At 45.9% G+C, this 15,624-nt stretch overlaps 1 protein-coding gene across 2 annotated transcripts; it reads right to left on the reverse strand.

The window, feature by feature from the left end:
* Window positions 1-6,268: 6,268 nt before the first annotated feature.
* On the reverse strand, window positions 6,269-14,641 carry asb3 (ankyrin repeat and SOCS box containing 3). 2 transcript variants are annotated; one of them, XM_048988007.1, is made up of 10 exons: window positions 14,588-14,641; window positions 13,749-13,963; window positions 13,110-13,280; window positions 12,728-12,840; window positions 11,855-11,987; window positions 11,447-11,624; window positions 10,563-10,769; window positions 10,017-10,280; window positions 9,783-9,916; window positions 6,269-9,661 (listed from the first exon to the last, which is right to left on the reverse strand). In XM_048988007.1, the coding sequence occupies exons 2-10, from the start codon at window positions 13,942-13,944 to the stop codon at window positions 9,459-9,461; spliced, it is 1,599 nt and encodes a 532-aa protein (XP_048843964.1). In that variant the 5' UTR covers window positions 13,945-13,963; window positions 14,588-14,641; the 3' UTR covers window positions 6,269-9,458. The 2 variants fall into 2 exon arrangements, with proteins under 2 accessions (XP_048843964.1, XP_048843963.1); XM_048988006.1 differs by lacking the exon at window positions 14,588-14,641 and adding an exon at window positions 14,279-14,580.
* Window positions 14,642-15,624: the final 983 nt, after the last annotated feature.

Consider the following 15,624-nt stretch of genomic DNA (forward strand, 5'->3'; position numbering starts at 1 on the left):
ATCTAGAAACGAAGCATCACATTCCTAACACATGCATGATGTTAAAAAGGACTCTCTGCGGAACATTGTAATCTCTGGAGCTGACAGAGGGAGAAAATGGGACACTGAGAATGGGACTGAGCTGCAGCTGTACCGCCTGAAGGATGCTGGTTGTCTCCAGGGCCAGGCTCACCTAAGAACCTTGAGAGACCGAGCTGTTAGCAGCCTGAGGAGCATCGCCCCCATCCTCTCCATTCGGGATCTTACAGGGAGAGGCAGCCCTGGGTTTCTTAGGAAGGTTCTTACAGAATAACTACAGCTTCATTAGTCAAGGAAAGGAAACAAGCAGAGCAGCTTTGTATGTCTTCACCCTCTGCCTGCCGCCCCAATTAGAAGTATATGCAAAATGGAAAACAAGCAGCCAAACGGTGTGTGTGTTCGTGTGGGAGTGTGTGTGTCAGGTCAAGTGAAGTAGTTCTTTAATATCACTTTTAACCATGTACCGTCAGTGCAGTACAGTTAAAAATGAAACAGCGTTTCACATGGACCAAATTGCTACATAAATTAAAACAAGACTAATACGTAACAACTTAGCAGTGCATCATGTGCAAAAACTGTGCAAACATTACGGGACAGGGTTAGGGGTTAGGCTGGGGTCAAGATAATGTGAGGAGTGGGTGGGGTCATCCACAATGTTGGTGGTTTTGTGGATGCAGTGTGGGGTGTGAATGTCTGTGATGGAGGGGAGAGAGACTCCAATGATCTTCTCAGCTGTCCTCGCTATCCGTTGCAGGGTCTTGCGATCTGAGACAACACAGTTCCTAAAGCAGACCGTAATGCAGCTGCTCAGGATGCTTGCAGTAGTTATCCTGTAAAATGTTGTGAAGGTGATGGGAGGTGGGCTTTTCTCAGCTTCTGTAGACAGTAGAGGTACCGCTGTGCTTTCTTGACTATGGAGCTGATGTAGAGGGACCAGGAGAGGTTCTCCGCCAGATGGACACCAAGGAATTTGCTATTCTCAACAATCTCCACCGATGAGCTGTCAATATGCTGAGGAGAGTGGTCACTTCATGTTCTTCTGAAGTCAACAACCATCTCTTGTTTTGTCTACATTCAGAGGCAGATTGTTAACTCTGCACTGGTCTGAAAGTCGTCGCACTTCCTCTCTGTATGCTGACTCTGTGTTTTACTGATGAGACCCACCACAGATGTGTCATCAGCAAACCTGATGAAGTGATGCAAACTGTGCATTGCTGCACAGTCATGAGTCATGAGAGTGAACAGCAGACCACTGAGCACACAGCCATGGGGGGCTCCAGTGTTCAGTGTGTTGGTACTGGATGTGCTGCTCCCGATATGGACTGACTGATGTCTCTCAGTCAGGAAGTCCGGGATGAAATTGCAAAGAGAGGTGTTCAGGCCCAGCAGGCTGAGTTTCCAAATCAGCTGCTTTGGAATGATTGTCTTAAATTCTAAACTGAAGTCTATGAACAGCATTTTGGTGGTGGCTGTTGCATCATCCATGAAATGGTTGCAGCGATACACAAATTACAGGAGGTCTAGTAAGGAGGGCAGCAAGGTCTTCATGTGCCTCATGACGAGCCTCTCGAAGCACTACATAATGGTACAGTAGTCATTGAGGCTGGACACGGAAGACTTCTTTGACACAGATGATGGCAGTGGTCTTAGGAATGACCCCATTGCTCAGGGAGATGTTAAAGATGTCAGTGAAAACATCTGCTAGTTGGTCTGAACATTCTCTGAGCACTCTTCCTGGGATATTGCCTGGTCCAGCAACCTCCCATGGATTGAATCTGCGTAGAGTTTTCCTCATGTCAGCTGAGGTCATACGCAGTATCTGGTCACTGGGTGGACAGATGATCTTCCTCATCAACCTGCTGTCCTACACTCCAAACCATACGTAAAAGTTATTCAGCACATCTGGGAGGGAGGCATCACTATCACAGGCAGGTGGGGTTGTCCTGTAGTTGGTGATCGATTGAATTCCCTGCCCCTGTTCTGGAAGTGGCTGTGGATTTTCTGGGAGTGTGTGCGCTTTGCTGCCTTGATGGCTTGGGACAGTTTGGCCCTTGCTGTACTGCAGGTGTCTTTGTCGCCTGATCTATGTGCAGCGTCTCCAGTCACCATCAGTGCATTCAGCTCCGCAGTCATCCATGGCTCCTGGTTGGGGTGTATGGTGATGGTCTTGGAGACAGGAATGTCGTAAGCGTACTTGCCAATGTAGCTGCTCACTGATGTCAGGCATTCCTCCAGATTGATGTGGTCGCCATTGCTTGCAGTTTACCAGAACATGTCACGGTGCAATCAAAGCAGTCCTGGAGAACAGAAGTAGCTCCTTCTGACCAGATTTGAACTTCCGAATTGATTTAGCGTTAATGACGAGTGGTCTGTGCGTTGGAACTAGGAGCTGGGGGGGGGGGGGGGGGGGTGGGGGCTACGTGCAGTATGTGTCGGGAATGTTTGTGTAAACGTGTGTGTGTGTCCATGTACGAGTACAGGTCTGTGTGCGTGTGTGTGCCGTTGTAAGTGTGTGTGAGTGTGTGCACGTGCGTGTGCCTGGCCCACCAGATTACAAACCCATAGTATAAAAAAACAGATGAGCTCATTAAAGAGCTCATTGCAATCACTTTGCTTATCACTTCAGCAACAATGCATGGAAGGGAGTAAAGCTGAAACCAGTCAGCCAGTTTATGGCAAAGACAGTCAAACAGCCAAATCCTGAAAACTCTAAGCCTGTCTCACTGTCACACTGAGTCTGGCCACATGGACGCTCATGATTTCATCACAAGATTCAGGGTTGATCAAGCCTACTAAATACAGGATACTGAATCCCCTCAAGCAGAGGAGTCCAGCTCACTGTTATCATTATTAAGCCAGTTTCAAATTCAACACATTTAACTGGAACAAAATGGGTACCCAATGAACTCCTGTGTAGTCCTGATATCCAGCATGTGCTTGGTCCACATCATTTTAATCTGCAGTGCTTTCAGTTCTAAGAACTGAACCAATCCAGACATGCATTTTTATGGTGTAACTATGAAGGGACATTTGTACAAAGAGCTGGTTTCTGCCTACACTGGGGGCGTGGGTTGCCTGCAAGGTGCCTGCGAGGGCCATCTCATTTTGAGTTCCATAAGTAGGGCATCAGGCTGAACCTCTCAGAATAGCTGACTGCATTTCCTGGGATGATTGAGCTGCATTTATCCTGCGTTTGATTATCTGAATTCCGACTCGGAGAGAGAGAAAAACATCATGAAAAACGTCATTTCCCATTGGAAACACCTCCTTTCCGACGCTGAAGTCGGACAGATTTTTGTTGTCCAAGAATCCCCTGAGACTTCATTTCGACATGGCGGCTTACACAGTCACCAGTAATTCTATTTTGTAAATATTTAAAAATCTTTATTTTGTTAAATGTATTAGTAGTTATAAATGTAATCGCACATTTCGTCGTTTTAGAGAATACCATATTGTGACCGTAAACGGTATCCTAGCAGGCAATATCAGATTTTTACCAGACTTGTTAGTGTCTTTTGTATGTTTATAGTTTGTTTGCATCTCGAAAGAGAGTACTGCTATGGATCTATTAAAATATTATAAAGCTAAAATATGAAGCAACAACACACAACAGTGTGTTCATGGAGGCAGCCATGTTTGTTCCGGGATGTGTAGCTTGAACAGGACATTGGTCACACCTGACATCATGCACCTCTAAATTTCCGGAGAGATAATCAGACGCATCATTATCACACACTGTCAGAGAGATGTGGTCACCAAAAGATCTACATCAGTAAAGGTGATGCAGGGTGAGCTTCTGATGCGCCCGGTAAAAAAGCCAGCAGTGGAAACAATAACTTCAAGCACCCTACAGGTAAGTGGGTGCTGATAAAACATGCAAGTTACTGTGGAGAAAGGCATCTGCTGTCTGTGCATGTAATGCAAGATAAAATACCACGCGCACGGACATAAACTATGTAGCGGCTAAATGTGTCAATTAATTTAGCCGCACTTTCCACAAACTAGCCATTATGCTAAAAGGTGAAGGGGGACAGACATCTTAAAACATACAATTACTAATAGAGAATGACAGGTGTGAGGTCAAAGGTCACAGCGGGAGCAGGGTTTGGTCTAAAGAAAATACATCCCCCATGTGCAGAGCAAAAGGCAGTCCATCACAGAACACTCACAAACACAGTCATGCATTATGGGAAATGTATACCTGCCAATTAGCTTAACAGCACATGTTTGGACAACAGGAGAACACTGGAATACAAGCTGCACACGCACCATCATATAAAAACCTATATAGCCACATTCAAAGCTCTATATGTGGCATGAACATATTGTATACACTATAAGGATATGATAGGAACAGCAGGATCATTGTAAGCGCTTCTGAAGAGAGTCAGACAAAGAGAAAGAGAAGAACTGCTGGTTGTGCCGCTGACCCCTTGAAGCTTTCGCTAATGCCAACCACCGCGTCGCTATTAACTTAAGACTCCAGAAAGCAGTGATCAATATGTAAACTCTGAGGTGCCAGAGATCATAAATACCATGATGATGTCATGCACACTAATTAGCATTACTCTCCACAAATGCTGCTCCTCTCCTCACCACCTCCACTTGTCCACAAATGCTGCTCCTCTCCTCACCACCTCCACTTGTCCTCATTAGCTGCTCCTCTCCTTGCCATCCCTGCATTCTCATTAGCATCCACAAACGCTGATCGTCTCCTCTGTCCATGCATGTTCTAATTAGCATTACTCTCCACAAATGCTGCTCCTCTCGTCACCACCTCCACTTGTCCTCATTAGCTGCTCCTCTCACCACCTCCACTTGTCCTCATTAGCTGCTCCTCTCATCACCACCTCTTGTCCTCATTAGCTGCTCCTCTCATCACCACCTCCACTTGTCCTCATTAGCTGCTCCTTTCATCACCACCTCCACTTGTCCTCATTAGCTGCTCCTCTCATCACCACCTCCACTTGTCCTCATTAGCTGCACCTCTCCTTGCCATCCCTGCATGTTCTCATTTGTATTAGTGTCCACAAACGCTGCTCCTCTCCTCACTATCTCTGGTTCTTCTCATTAACATCCACAAATGCTGCTCCTCTTTTCGCTGTCTTTGCTTGTTCTACCGTCAGGAGTTGTGCTTCTGTTCAGCTCTGCTTGGCTTCTGATGGCTTTGTTGCTTTACAAAAATCGAAAAAAGTACAGCCTTTTTTATTGCTGTAATAATAACCTGGCGTGTAACATCATACAGGCAAAACATACTAATTTAGGCAGATGCAAGTAAAAAAATTAAGTAAAAAAAAACAACAAAAACAAACAATTTTATACATATAAATCTCTTCGGTTCCATTTGCATTTATTCCAAAGATGAACTGAAATTCATTTTAAGTTTATTTGTACTGGCTGTAGCGTTGGAGGTGGCAGAGCGTACCTGAGTGGTCCCAAAGCTCAATATGCTCTAAACCAGAGGTGCTGGACCTGAGAACCAGCAAGCGCTGGCACTAATTAAGCAGAAAGGGTCTCAAGAGCCAGAGCAAACAGTGTGAAACTGATAGAAAAGTCCTAAGATTCATAAGACTGGTTGTTTGAAAGAGCAATGATCCAGAGCATATTCCATGCCCACATTTCCCAGAGCATATTCCATGCCCAAATTTCCCAGGACACTAAAAATGGCAACAGATCCTGTTAGGCTTATGTGTCTATGATCAGAAGGTTGCTGAATTGAATCCCATGATCGGCAAAATTGCTGGAGCTGGTGCTGCTATACATGCAGTTTTATCGACTGTGCTTGTCCATTTATGTATCAACACATGTTCTTACTTTCCATGCTCTACACAGGCCAGCGTGGAGAACAGACTTATTGATGGACTGCATCTCCCACATGCTGGATAATCGCACGATAAAACCACCCAGCCTCATGCAAACCCACAATGTGACCTCTATCAAACTCCGTCAAGTGCTGGTAATGGTGTCTAATGCGTCTAGGAGGCATATTCTGTGTCTGGTGGCTAGACGTGCCAGCTCCTGGCAAATCAAATCATTTACCGTACATAACCATTGCTGGTCTGCACCTGTACCCAATGGCATTCCAAATCAGACCATTACTTCTAGGTGCTTAACTTTTTTTGTTATTGAGTGTTTATACATCCATACACACACACACACACACGTGTATATAAGATGACATCTGAAAATTCCTGTGTCTGTACTCATACTTGTACACATGGCAAATGAATCATCACTTCATTTATTTCTTTATCGTAATGTAGTAGGACTGTGTGCGTCTGCACACTACAATGGGTTGCTGCCCCATCCTGGGCGTTTTCCCTGCCTTGCGCCCTAACCTCTGTGACCCTTAATAAGACAAGCTGTTGCAGAAAATACATGGATGGATGCATGGAGGGATGTAATGTAGTACAAGAGATGCTGCCTCAACAGTGCCATCTACAGAACAACATAATAACTGCTTTTTGCTTCTTTTTTTTTACAGATTGCTACTATGCACACCACACAATGAGTCACACAGAGGCCTGGCATAAGCTCTAGGTCCACCTGAAGAACGAAGGTGTTAGGAAGGCAAACTATGACAATATACAGTCCTGTATAAATCTGCTCTCGGCTCAAAGGGGGGAAAAAAAAAAAAATCACACTTTGCATAAATACAAACCAGAACAAAGAAACACTGCTCATAGCTACCAGTGAAAGTGTGAGTCGCCTCACTGCGAGGCTCATTTTGGTCGTATTCACTGTATCTCACGACAACAGGAACATCGGTGGACACATTCACAACCTTCAGCTGTCCAAAAATCCAAACAAAGCCTGAAAACTTTCAGTGCGATAATTAACTGGAATAATTTCAATTAACTATTAAATATCAAGCAAATAGCGGGCATTAATGCTTGCAGTGATTATAGGGCACATACTTACAGGTGAAGGCACAAACAGACATGCACACAGCAGTCGTTTGTCATGCAGCAAAATGAGTTCTACAGTTGGCCAATTTACATCACACCCTTTCTTTTCACATTAGAAAAAGCCCTTTTCAGTTAGAGCCTGTAATTTGTATTCTGCATCCTGTACTTACAAGCTCCTGTATCCAAGAGATTTCTTCCCCTTAACAAAAAGTGCTTTCAAATTAGCACAACTCTTCAAAGCCGCATTGTCATTGTTCAGCTGAGCTTAATATAAAGGCATAATTAAGAGTTTCCTACCACCAGACCAGCTGTGTGGCCAATTCCTTCACTGCTGGGATAATTACGGCTGTTTGAGGGCTGCATGTGTCCTTTATATCAGGAGGAATTTTGTTTCGGTCTCGTAATAAAAGCCTATTTATACTCTGAATTATATTCTGTCTTTGAATTTTAATGGGTCACAGACAACCTGTTCAGAATCCAAAGGATAATTTCATGCAGCATTTGTAAGGTGACAGAAAGCAAACCACGCAAGAAACCGCAACAAAGTTGCAAATGAGTTGATCTGCTCATTAAAGGAGATGCAGTTTCATATCCATCTGAACAAGTATTAACGCCTCTCTGTGAACTTTTCGTTTAAGTAAAATATAGATACATTTTAGCCATATATACTTTATCAAAAAATGTATAACTGATCAGCAGGTCCATAAGATACACAAATATAGGAATAAACAATGAACCCATACAAAAATAGAGGTGATTTTAGGGACTTTGAGGGCCCTGGGCAAAAAAACAAGCATACAGGGATTCAGCTAGTATCCAAAAGGCAGTTTATGTGTGAGCTGTGTAACTGTGAGCTGTGTGTCCGGCCAGGGGCTGCAGCCACACGGCCCTGCCTCTCCTCTAAGCACACAGGTGCTGATTGACCGCTGATAGGCCTGTGGGTGGGACTCCGAGGCTAACACTCTCCGCTGAGTGTGTGAGGCTGACATGCACTCGTGCATCCACCCCACCTCAGCATGAGGGCTGCAGAGAGAGGGAGAAGCGACTGGTCATTCTGGGGTTTCATCATACTCACCCAAATCTTTCTACAAAATACTTAGTGACAAATTCTGCATTCTGGCAATTTAGAGATAGCACCTCTCTTGTATGGTGTATGCTAGACTGTCAGACAGGTCCTTTCAGGGACTGCAGGAGCAGGTCCAGCTGTCATAGGAGGTGTGGCAATGTCACTGCACTCACTGTGATCCAAAGGAATCACCAAATAAAGCCACTCCTCAGGTCCAGCTGCCATAAGAGGTGTGGCAATGTCACTGCACTCACTCACTGTGATCCAAAGGAATCACCAAATAAAGCCACTCCTCAGGTCCAGCTGCCATAAGAGGTGTGGCAATGTCACTGCACTCTCTCACTGTGATCCAAAGGGATCACCAAATAAAGCCACTCCTCAGGTCCAGCTGCCATAAGAGGTGTGGCAATGTCACTGCACTCACTCACTGTGATCCAAAGGAATCACCAAATAAAGCCACTCCTCAGGTCCAGCTGCCATAAGAGGTGTGGCAATGTCACTGCACTCTCTCACTGTGATCCAAAGGGATCACCAAATAAAGCCACTCCTCAGGTCCAGCTGCCATAAGAGGTGTGGCAATGTCACTGCACTCTCTCACTGTGATCCAAAGGGATCACCAAATAAAGCCACTCCTCAGGTCCAGATGCCATGTTAAGCATCCTGTTCCACCTGGGGTTCAGATTTTCCATTCCTGCTGATTTGCCGAATGGATGTATCTAACAACACCTGCAAGATGCAGGTAGACTTCACTTGAAAATGCAGGTTTTATCCTTAACATACATAAACATATGATCTCCCTCCCTGAAACACAGATGAACGTGACCTCATTTAACACAAACATGTGATCATACTCCCTGATACGCACACACACAGACAGACACATGATCTCACTCCCTTACACACATATACTATGTGAAGAAGCTTGTTCTACCTGGGGGTTCAGATTTCCCATTCCTGCTGGTTTGCCGAATGGATGCATCTAACAACACCTGCAAGATGCAGGTAGATTTAAAGATGCAGGTCTATATCTAGGCGGATCTGTCAGTCAGCCAATCACAGCTCAGCAATCCCATCATACATTTATGTGATCGCAGGTGACTGTTGTTTACCTCAACAGTTACTGTGGCTTAAGTCTCATAAACTGTCTCCATTTAAATTATGGACCCACAAGGCTTGAGTTACTTACAAAATGCCAACATTTATAAATACATTTAAAAATACAGATATATTATATTATTGCTTCATAATTTGTAGTTTTATTTAGTTTAAGTACAAAAAAAATGATATCTTGATAACAGCAACTGGTCGTACTACTGGTCGTAGTAGAAATGACATCTGGAACAGAGCTGGATTACGCTGACTGTTGATACTCAGTCACTTTGAGAGGGAAACACCAGGGACATTATGTAGCGATAGTGGCACCTGCTGACACATTTGGCAGCAGTGTGACCGAGAGCTGGGCGTGGTCACTGGCCCTGGGAACCTGCACCTTCCTGCTCAGCCTGCTTTGGTAAGTCATGTGCTCCGAAGACATCAACAAAGTTAAGGTAGTCCTGAAGGAGAACAGGCACTGGCAGCCGGCGTACAAAGGTCTTGCTGGCTAGCGACTGGCTGCCCACCACGTTCCTCACAGCTAACCGACACAAATGGCACAAAGGAGGCATTGACTCTGAAAGAAAGAGTGGAGAAGTGAGCAAGACATCCGATCAGAGAGCTGCCATAGTGCCAACTCACTACACAACAAAATGACAGACATTACATGGGAAGTCATCACTGGTAGATTTACTGACCGAGATGTGGGCGTGGCTTCCAGGTGGACTCCGCCCGTCGCTGGTACAGACTGGCCAACAGTGATGGAGGCAGCAGGCTCCAGTTGGTGAACTCCAGCAGGAAGTTAATAACATCACTTTCTACCTTCTCAAACCTGTCAGCAAGACCATCAGGAGACAGGGGTACTTAAAGAGCTGGCTGGAGCAGACCCGGGGTAAGTTTACAGCCAGGGGTAGGAGTCTAGGGGTACTCACAGCACAGGATGTAGAAGGAGTGAAGGCTGCAGTCCAGCCTGAAGCAGCAGCGGCAGCCAGTCCAGTGCACTGGAGGCTTGTTCTTCCTCCAGACTACAAGCCAGCAGCTCTTCCAGGGGTCCTCCAGAAGGCAGGCCTGTATGGTCCAGTAGAAGCGCTAGTACAGAGTGCTGGCGGAGTCGCAGGCACTTGCTGTAGAGCCCCCCATCCACGTGGGCCCCCGCCTTCAGGAGAAGTTGCACCAAGGAGTGGACCTGACTTGCCCTGTCCCAGGGAAAGCATTGTCACAGGAAGCATCTAACGATACAGTAGAGACAGGGAATGAACCAAGCAAAGTATTCGCTCATTCTGAGACAGCAAGTGCATCAAAGGGACAAATTATGACATGGAGAGGGAACAAATTAATATCATCATCTCAGCTGCTCACTGTCTCACTTTAGTTTTTCCTTTTTGCATCTGAATTTTTCCAGCTGTAGATACTCAGAAACCTGCTTTGGAGATACTGAACAGGCCAGGTCCCACAGTTGTTCTATGCTGAGTAGATACCTTTCAAACTGAGAGCACTGGAATGTCGCCAACGGCGATGGAAACCCAAAGGCCTGGCAGTTCTGGGCATCCGGGCTGTACCCAGCCCTCAGCAACAGCTGAAGGCTCTCCACCTGGCCACCTAAAACCGCAGAGTACACCGGGCTGACTTTCCCAACCTGGCGGTCACATGCGCGGTCTGTCAGGGGCAGAAGACGCTCCAGGATGCTGGGAGGGAAGAGGAGTAACACCGGAATGCTTATACACTGAAAACTGAAAGAGGAGTGACACCACAATGCCTATGCTTATACACGGAACAATAGAAGGTGGAGTCACACCGGAATGCTTATATACTGAACACTGAAAGAGGAGTGACACCAGAATGCTTACACACTGAACACTGAAAGAGGAGTCACACTTAAATGTTTATACAATGCAATGCTAACACATAGGTACAGACACTAATATGCCAACTGAAAAGCGAGGAGCCAGTGTCAGAAACGGCCTTCACTCGGGCAGGAGCCAGTGTCAGAAACGGCCTTCACTCGGGCAGGAGCCAGTGTCAGAAACGGCCTTCACTCGGGCAGGAGCCAGTGTCAGAAACGGCCTTCACACGGGCAGGAGCCAGTGTCAGAAACGGCCTTCACACGGGCAGGAGCCAGTGTCAGAAACGGCCTTCACTCGGGCAGGAGCCAGTGTCAGAAACGGCCTTCACTCGGGCAGGAGCCAGTGTCAGAAACGGCCTTCACATGGGCAGGTAAGATATAACTGAAGGGACACATAAAAACTCAAACATTCAAACCAGAGAAGTACATCGAGGCTCTTCAGCACTGGCACAAGAGAAAGCTGTGAGCACAAAATAAAAACAAAGCAAGAAACCGGTTGGAGGGAGGATATTCAGGTACCTGGTGTGACCGAACTGGGCTGCAGCATGAATGGGCAGCTGCCATGCGTCCTCATTGCAGTAGAGATTCGGGTCAGCACCATACTCCAGCAGAGCGGTCACACAGGACAGGTGGCCTTCCTGGGACGCTATCAGCAGGGGCGTGGCCAGATCATGGGATTGGTGGTTCGTGTCAGCGCCTGGAGGTGGGGACAAAGGGGGGTGGGGTCACAGGCAGGAACAGAACAGTGCCACACTCAGACATGATCAACCAGCAGAAACTGCTAGTCCTCTTATAATTCCCAAAAACCGAAGCCGTGTTTTGTCTGGGCTTCCATCCAGACACTGGACTGTGGAGTGCTGAATGAAGCTGAAGCTGCTCCCATCTCACCCCCCTATCTCCAAGTGTGGGCACCAAACCCCTCCATACCAGCCTCTGCCAGCAGCTCCAAACATCGGCGCTGGCCATACTGTGCAGCCACAAAGAGGGGCGTAATCTCAAAGTCATCAGTGATGTCTAGTTGGGCCACACCCACCAGGAAGCTCACCACCTCGGAATGACCCTGACCACAAGAAAGAGAAGAACAAAGAGAAGAATAATTTATATAACCAGTATAAGCCTTGTTATATATACACAGCAGAGCACGAAGCGAAGCAGAAACATCACGCTCTGTGCGGCTTGTGTTATATACACACACAGCAGAGCAGGAAGCGAAGCAGAAACATCACGCTCCGTGCGGCTTGTGTTATATACACACACAGCAGAGCACGAAGCGAAGCACAAGCATCACGCTCCGTGCGGCTTGTGTTATATATAAGCAGCAGAGCACGAAGCGAAGCACAAGCATCACGCTCCGTGCGGCTTGTGTTATATATAAACAGCAGAGCATGAAGCGAAGCACAAGCATCACGCTCCGTGCGGCTTGTGTTATATACACACACAGCAGAGCACGAAGCGAAGCACAAGCATCACGCTCCGTGCGGCTTGTGTTATATATAAACAGCAGAGCACGAAGCGAAGCACAAGCATCACGCTCCGTGCGGCCCGTGTTATATATAAACAGCAGAGCACGAAGCGAAGCACAAGCATCACGCTCCGTGCAGCTTGTGTTATATATAAACAGCAGAGCATGAAGCGAAGCACAAGCATCACGCTCCGTGCGGCTTGTGTTATATACACACACAGCAGAGCACGAAGCGAAGCACAAGCATCACGCTCCGTGCGGCCCATGTTATATATAATGATGATGATGCTGTATGGTTGTTAAGTGTAGACTGCAAGGCCTGCATCTATGGCGGACACCTTGAACGTTGCTTGGTGCAAACAGCTCCAGCCGGATGCAGAGTGGCTGCTGTTGACCTCTGACCCTTCTCGCACCAACAGTTCCACCACCTTCCTGTGTCCACTATCGACAGCTGCAGATTTCACACACACAGACAATTACGCAATAATCAGCCAAACTGCTGAACCAAGTTGTAACATAAAACAGGAAGCATGGCCGATAAATGGCCTCACTCATGGAAAAAGCTGATGGGCTACTGCTATAATAATCTGAAAATGTCCAACAAACAGACCATCATGTTAGTCTCTCAGCAAACGAACAGAGTGAAATATCAGAAGCAAGCTGATGTCACCGGGAATTTGTTGGCTGTAAACTCTCACAAGGACAGGACGAAAGTCCTACCTGCAAAGAGTGGGCTGGCACCATCATTGTTCACACGGTTGACATCAGCCCCAGCCTGAAGAAGACTCTGCACCAGGCTCAGGTGACCCTGCTCGGCGGCCAGATAGAGAGCCGTGCTGCCGTCATGTGTCAGGGTGTTCACATAGCCTCTGCTCTGGGACTTGGAGCGTGCTGGAGGTGGTTAGCACAGGCTGACTGTAACAGGGCTACCCAAGTGTGGCTCCAAGATGACACGTACATGCAGTGCCACAGCAAGCTCATATGAATGTAAACAGAAATAGATAATGGAACTGTAAAGGCAGCAAATTATCTAGCACAGGTGATAGGTGCGTTTTATGAAATACATCTTCTTTTCGGGGAAGATGGTGGTCTATCGTTCGGCAACCGGAGGGTTGCAGGTTTGAAGCTTGGTTCCTCCTGACCCCATCAAAATGTCCTTGAGCAAGACACTGAACCTCAAATTGCTCCCTGTGTGCAGACTGGTGCCTTGCATGGCAGCCTCCGCCACTGGTGTATGAATGCGTGTGTGGATGGGTGAATGTGAGGCATGCAATGTAAAGCACTTTGAGTACTCTTAAGAGTAGAAAAGCGCTATATACATGCAATCCATTTACCATTTTTTATGATAGTACTGCTCACCTGCCTTCAGTAGTATCTGCGCACATCTGTGGGCACCACCAAATGCTGCTTCATGCAACGCGTTCCAGCCCCGGTTGTCCCTGACGTCGATGCTGTAGTTTTTCTGTATCAAACGCCTCACCAGCCGGTGGTTCCGCTCACGCGCTGCCAGCGCCACAGCAGAGCACGTGTGCTGGTAACACTCTGTAAAATCCATCGGGTCTCTCCACCTTTACCTAGAAAATGCCATCGGATAATACTACTGAAGGCAGATGAAGAAAGAGTCATTTAACTAAATAACAATATCACTGATTCTGTATGCTGGTTTTGCATTTCCATTACTAAGGCTTGTCTAAGGTGTCTGGTTTTTTATTTTTATTTTGTTTTATACCTAATATTCTTTTATAATTTTCACATTTCATTACATGTAAAACATCTGTCTTAATCATAAAAATCCATCTTCTAATTACTTATTTTAAAACAGGCAAATGTATTTTGAAATCACTTTTGGTAAAAAGCATATACATTAAAATAAATTAAAAGCGTCATACATAATATGAAACTGTAGAATAACAAGCTGAAGGAAAATCTTGCATGTACCGGACTGCAAACATTTAACTCTGGACAGGCACTGGACTACATTTAACCGTTTAGCCTTCCTACAAGAATAAAATAAATACGATATCAGCCGCAGAATCCTTGCCAAGCTTGTGATATTCTCATTGTACAACCTGAAATGATACCACAGCCTTTTCTAAAACAAATCGTATACAACAACAAATATCTGATTTAAAAATAAAAAAAAACACTTAACAAAGGTAAAGCCATGTTTAAAATTATCGGGTTAAAAGGCTACTTGCCCTCTAGCTGCAGCGCTCGAACTCATATATACGCTTCCGGTATCGCGCCACTCTAAATAAGATTTGCTATGATTGGTTGGAGAATCTGTCAATCCCAGTTAGGTTTTCTGTGATTGGACAGAGCATCATGGGTCGTGAATATACCGTATATCATAAAGTACAGGATGCGGCTTCAATTAAGTACATTCATAAATATTAAAACCCTGTAAAGCGCTTTGGGATAACTTTGTTGTGAAAGGCGCTATATAAAAAATAAATATATTTTATTGAATTCTATAAATATGTATATATTTATTACATTACAGTACATACCATTGGTTTGGGAAGGGTTATTGATAGATAAGCATTATTTAATCTAGCAAACGTTTAGCTTGCTGGAGACATTCGCTTAAAACCTCATGTGGTTTGATTAATAGCAGATCAACGACTCTTGCTTGTGGTGGCTAGAGGGCGCTGAATGACCATCACCAGAATTATACATGTTTCAGCATTAGTGTTTAGCATTAGTGTCTGAAGTCCCGGCAAGATTGGCAAGATTCCTCACTCTAATGTTGAAGCTAAAGTGCCTGGTTTTGCACTCCAGTCCCTGGAGCAACTTGGGCTTAAGGGCTTTGCTAAAAAGCCCAGTGCTGTTGCAGCCTTGGGATTTGAACCAGTGAATTTTCAGTCACCAGCCATCTGTGTCCTAACCAGCATGTGGATCAAAGTAAGCAAAGCAAACCCCCCATCAGAAATTCAGTCCAGGGTGAAGTCAAGGCTGCTAACAAGGATCCTCTGTTGTGAGCCCCAAAGGTGCCAACCTACTAATTTTCTCATTTTCTCTGTTTCTGCTGGTAAAGTGACGTAGACATCTGCGAAACAGTGGTCTGCATGGGGTTCCAAGTCCTGGGTGAAAAACATACAGAGGCCTGTCAGCTGCTGCCTTTGCAGACAGGAAAATCCATCACCCCCGCCGGTGATGGCACTCCACTGTTATGCATTAGTGGAGGGGCTGATGCTGCGACCCATTAGGAGCATCATTCCAGCCAGCCTATACT

This window comes from Brienomyrus brachyistius, chromosome 20 (assembly GCF_023856365.1).
Source record: "Brienomyrus brachyistius isolate T26 chromosome 20, BBRACH_0.4, whole genome shotgun sequence".
Lineage (NCBI taxonomy): Eukaryota > Metazoa > Chordata > Actinopteri > Osteoglossiformes > Mormyridae > Brienomyrus > Brienomyrus brachyistius.

Bases quoted from the DNA above. Each gene is read 5' to 3' on its own strand.
- asb3 (XM_048988007.1), bottom strand. From the start codon at position 13,944: ATGGATTTTACAGAGTGTTACCAGCACACGTGCTCTGCTGTGGCGCTG. The intron at 12,841-13,109 runs GTAGGACTTTCG...TGAAATCTGCAG, and splicing joins TGCCAGCCCACTCTTTGCAG to CTGTCGATAGTGGACACAGG. The intron at 9,662-9,782 runs GTCAGTAAATCT...TCTTTCTTTCAG, and splicing joins GAAGCCACGCCCACATCTCG to AGTCAATGCCTCCTTTGTGC.